The 4,789-nt window shown below is 42.6% G+C and overlaps 1 protein-coding gene across 1 annotated transcript; it reads left to right on the top strand.

Annotated features, from left to right (window-relative positions):
• The first annotated feature begins 246 nt into the window (after nucleotides 1-246).
• LOC147632163 (enolase-like) lies at nucleotides 247-4,534 on the top strand. The gene is made up of 16 exons (XM_086808796.1): nucleotides 247-401; nucleotides 1,049-1,112; nucleotides 1,306-1,370; nucleotides 1,554-1,601; nucleotides 1,762-1,848; nucleotides 1,957-2,037; nucleotides 2,160-2,261; nucleotides 2,418-2,498; nucleotides 2,596-2,670; nucleotides 2,804-2,866; nucleotides 2,972-3,052; nucleotides 3,189-3,383; nucleotides 3,488-3,538; nucleotides 3,641-3,781; nucleotides 3,892-3,948; nucleotides 4,142-4,534. Exons 1-16 carry the CDS (start codon nucleotides 336-338, stop codon nucleotides 4,220-4,222), a joined length of 1,338 nt encoding a protein of 445 aa, XP_086664922.1. The 5' UTR covers nucleotides 247-335; the 3' UTR covers nucleotides 4,223-4,534.
• Nucleotides 4,535-4,789: the final 255 nt, after the last annotated feature.

The following is a 4,789-nucleotide window of genomic DNA, read 5'->3' as shown; positions in this document are numbered from 1 at the left end:
AACATTTGTTGTCATATCTACCAAGACTTTTTGAGCAACCCAAGACTTCTTTCATGCTGGAGTGGTTGGTGGAAGACTTCAGGAATCAGACTCTAGAAGCATGTGGTGGGACCTTTACTTGATGGCTAAGGAACCTAGTTTCCAAAGGATATGGGACATGTTGGGCATGTGCAGGCAAGGCAGAGTGACAAATGTGAAGCCGCCCACATTCTAATAAAAAAGAGGGCCCACGTTTTCTCTTGCTCTAAATAGGACCTCCCTCCGGATGCACGCTAATTCTCACTCCCACACGTTGATTTTATCTTCACATTTCTAGACTTTACCTCTGAGCTTCGATGGCGACCATCTGCTGTGTGAAGGCACGCCAGATCTTCGACAGCCGTGGCAACCCCACTGTCGAGGTAAGCTTTCTGCTATTCTTACGGCCAATGACACCTAATTAAGCTTAATTCTGAGTTTCCTGCACCCGATTCAGCTAGATCACGAGGCTATTGCATCCGATTTGAGCTAGTTTACCAGCTGATTTCACCCGATTAGCTTAATACTAACCCAGCTTCATTTCTAAAGCCATTTTTAGGGTTTACCACCTACTCTACAGTCATTTGGGGTTCGTTATTAGACTTGAGGTCTCCCTAGACTTTTAGGGTGTTATATATATATATGTATGTATGTATGCATGCACACACTCTTATACATGTTTACATTCATACAGCTTATACATGTGTACATGTGAGATATACACACGCTCATACATGTTTACATTTATTACACATCTACATATATGTATACATGTATTAATTTACATTTACGTATGTATACACGTATTACCCATGTACATACATGTATACATATGTAAATATGAATATAAAATAGATATGTTTCAATCCTTATGCATAGACTCCTCTGCTTGTAAATTTTGCTGGAAGCCTTCACTGTATGTTATGGTATCCAGACATGATATGAGATGCGCAGGCATTATTCCTGTGAACCCTTGGTTTCTCCACTTGCTAGATCCTGGCATCCCTTATTTTGGTGTGTTATGTGGCAGGTGGATGTGATTCTCTCCGATGGAACATTCCACAGAGCTGCTGTTCCAAGTGGTGCCTCTACTGGTATGGTTCATTATTGAAAAATCTGGCGTTTTTTTTGGTCTTTCTTTCTCATCATGCAGTCTTGGGAAAAGGGCATAAGCCCTCTTGCTTGTTTTTAGGGGAATTTTTTTGACATGCATGCAGTGTGCTGGGACCATCAACATCGGAACAGATGCCATAGTACACTTAACAATCCTGATTTGCATGTTTGTAGGCGTTTATGAAGCACTAGAATTGAGGGATGGTGGGAAAGACTATCTTGGCAAGGGTGTATCGAAGGTTTATTCCACTTCATTTTTCATATTAGCATCGCAAAGCCTCTTACATCCAACACGCTATTCATTTTCTAGCTTTTTATGGCTGCCTGATCTGACATTAGTATATGTAAGTAGAGTTTATAAGATGATAAACTCTCTAGGAGCTAACCTCTCTCGTTGGATGTTCCGTGGTTCAAACATACAGGCTGTGAGCAATGTAGAAAAAATAATCGGGCCAGCTTTGGTTGGCAAGGTATGTAATTAACCAACCATGCATGCACACACACATGCATGCTCACAGCCTATGGTGTTATCCATGTCAAAAGAGTAATGGACTGCTATTGTTGAGGTTGTGTGGTAGGTGTCAGTTTAACCTCATTTCAAATTGATTCTTCTGTTGGCCCTATGAACAGAATCCAACAGATCAAAATGGGATAGATAACTTTATGGTTCAAGAGCTTGATGGGACCCAAAATGAATGGGGCTGGTGCAAGCAAAAGGTGCTGAAGAAGTTACTCTCTACTTATTTATGAGTCATATTTTTATAGAGGTGCAAGGGCCAGTTTCACACTGTTTAGGTATATATACTAACACGAGCTTGTGCTCAGCTTGGAGCAAATTCAATCCTGGCTGTATCGCTGGCAGTCTGCAAAGCTGGAGCAGCAGTCAAAAAAATTCCTCTTTACAAGGTTGAGACCTTCCTAGTGGGCACTACGGGTTATATTGATTTAGCTTTTCCCCACATGTGTGCCAAATGTGTTTGTGTATAAGTTGGACTGACATGGATGGCTTGGCTTATTTTCGCTTGCAGCACATTGCTAATCTGGCCGGGAACAAAACCCTTGTTCTTCCTGTCCCTGCCTTCAATGTCATCAATGGTGGATCGCATGCAGGAAACAAGCTAGCAATGCAGGTGCTAATGCATTCCCTGTAGTGGTTTGGCTTATCAAGTTTCAAAGTTTCGGCTGGATGCTTTTCTATGCCTTAAAAGTTTTAAATGTGGGCTTATTTTGCATTGGTGCTTTCATGCTGCAATCTCTGGGTTAGAACTGAAGTTCTTTTTTTGCAGGAGTTTATGATTCTTCCCATTGGAGCTTCCTCATTTTGTGAGGCTATGAAGATGGGTTCAGAAGTCTACCACCACCTTAAGGTAAATGCAATAATGTTAAAGAAGTTGATTCTTCTGATTGTTGGTTAATGGTAGTATTGCCATACATGAACGTAAGTGCTCATGTGGGTGCCTTCAGGCTGTAATAAAGAAGAAATATGGTCAGGATGCTACTAATGTTGGCGATGAAGGTGGTTTTGCACCTAACATCCAGGTATGAAGTCTAGCAGGGGGAGCTATTTGGTTGCGTCACCAGTTTCCAAAACTAAGCTTCCTGTTCTCACATGATGGTTTCTTATCAATGATTGTCGTCTAACATCATGATACATTACCTTTGCCTCGTGCAGGAAAACAAGGAAGGCCTTGAGCTTCTCAAGGTTGCTATTGAGAAGGCTGGGTACACTGGGAAGGTCTGAATTGTAATCCATTTCGTCTAGTGGAGTGTTAATTGCCAAAATGTCGAGTGCATTTCTTTGGTCCTTTTGAGGGTGGCTTTTAATTCCTATTATTGACAGGTTGTCATAGGAATGGATGTTGCCGCGTCTGAGTTTTTCATTGAGAAGGAGAAGAAGTATGACCTTAACTTCAAGGAGGAGGTATGCCTTGATTTTGGAACTTGCATGTTGTAGCATCTCTTGTTTCATGTATCAAACGTTGCTTGCTGCCTTTCATGCATCTTTGGTTCAATTGGTGTTAAGGGTCATATGAGCTGAGGTCTTCGTTTCTCAACAGAACAATGATGGTAGCCAGAAGATCTCTGGTGATGAGTTGATCCATCTGTACAAGTCTTTTACGGAGGAGTTTCCGATTGTGTTAATAGAAGACCCATTTGATCAAGATGACTGGGAACACTACAGCAAGTTCACTGCTCAGATAGGTGCAAAAATCCAGATTGTTGGAGACGACCTTCTGGTCACGAACCCCACGGTAAACCATTGAATTGCAGCTTTCCACGCTAAAAGGTTTTAAATGTATTTTTATGGCTTTGTGGCCTTTAATCCTCGCTATCTTTGTCTCTTTTTGCCATACAGAGGGTGGGGAAGGCTATCAAGGAATTGTCATGTAATGCACTTCTTTTGAAGGTAAGGGAACTCACGCAGCCCTCATCTTGCCTCTATGATAGATAGCTTCTGCTTAGGGATCTCCTTCAAACCTTTTGTTTTTTGTGTCCTCTATGTCGATAGGTCAATCAGATTGGTTCAGTCACTGAGAGCATAGAAGCTGTGAAGATGGCCAAAAAGGCAGGCTGGGGAGTTATGACAAGTCACAGAAGTGGAGAGACAGAGGACACTTTTATTGCCGATTTGGCTGTGGGGCTGGCCACAGTAAGCTCCTTGCATATGGGGATCCATCTGTATGACTAAATGCTAGGGCTACATAGGTGAAGTTTTGTGCCAGTGCCTTTACTTCATGCGATTGTTCTGGTTATGTGCAGGGTCTGATCAAGACTGGTGCACCTTGTAGATCAGAAAGGCTTGCCAAATACAATCAGGTTTCTAAGCTTGGCCCGCTTTTGCTTTGTGGCAATGACATTGCATAATGTGCAGCATATACTTTGCTTGTAGTTTGTCAATGCTATTGCATGTGATTGCCTTTTGACCAATGCGGCTCCCTTGAGCATTTTTGATCGCCTTCCTACACACCTGCATTTTGCTCAACGAAGTTTATTTAATGGAATTGTGCAGCTTCTTAGGATTGAAGAGGAGTTGGGTGATGCAGCTGTCTATGCCGGGGCAAGTTTCCGGCAACCGGTGGAACCTTACTAAAAGAAAGTTTGTGTAAAGAAAGTCTTAGAGTGGACCTCACCTTTCAGAGTGGTGATGGAAGCGTTTTTGAATAATTATTGAGTGTTAGAAAGGCTAGAATCCTTTCAATAACAGAAGCCCCTACCCAGGAGCAGGCTTTTTTGCACCCTAATGCCATTAGAGTTTAGAACCACTTCTTGAACTGTGGTCGATAAAGTTTAAGTTAAAAAGACTGCAATAAAAGCTTATGGCTACAGTGCTAAGAGTTGAGAGGCAAGGATGTCAAGAATTCGATTTCTCTCTTTTTATTGCTAAATTTTTTACCTCGTAGTACATGCTTTCTCCCCCTTGTGAATTAGCTCTAGTTGTGCATCTTTTCCGCTTTCATTTATATTGTACTTCGTTCCAAGCTACAGTGCTTATGGTCTCCCTCCCTCCCCCTCCCCCTCCCCCTCCCCCCCCCCCCCCCCCCCCCGGGCTCCCTTTTGCTAGTGTAGCGGTTGTGACATTGAGCGATTCCATTCCTTGCAGTTTGGTGCTGTCATATGAACCATGTGGGATCCGCTAGCCTGGCCATGTTGTTAAAAG

The sequence above is a fragment of the Cibotium barometz genome, chromosome 14, assembly GCF_041138505.1.
Source record: "Cibotium barometz isolate CiBa-2024 chromosome 14, ASM4113850v1, whole genome shotgun sequence".
NCBI lineage: Eukaryota > Viridiplantae > Streptophyta > Polypodiopsida > Cyatheales > Cibotiaceae > Cibotium > Cibotium barometz.
Note: the sequence above shows the minus strand (reverse complement) of the source record. Positions and strands in the feature narration are given on the sequence as shown.

What these genes read in the sequence shown, in the direction of transcription:
- LOC147632163 (XM_086808796.1), top strand. Translation starts at nt 336, where the DNA reads ATGGCGACCATCTGCTGTGTGAAGGCACGCCAGATCTTCGACAGCCGT. An exon ending in ACCTTAACTTCAAGGAGGAG is followed by an intron (nt 3,053 to 3,188) that starts GTATGCCTTGAT and finishes GTTTCTCAACAG; the next exon opens with AACAATGATGGTAGCCAGAA. An exon ending in TTCTGGTCACGAACCCCACG is followed by an intron (nt 3,384 to 3,487) that starts GTAAACCATTGA and finishes TTTGCCATACAG; the next exon opens with AGGGTGGGGAAGGCTATCAA.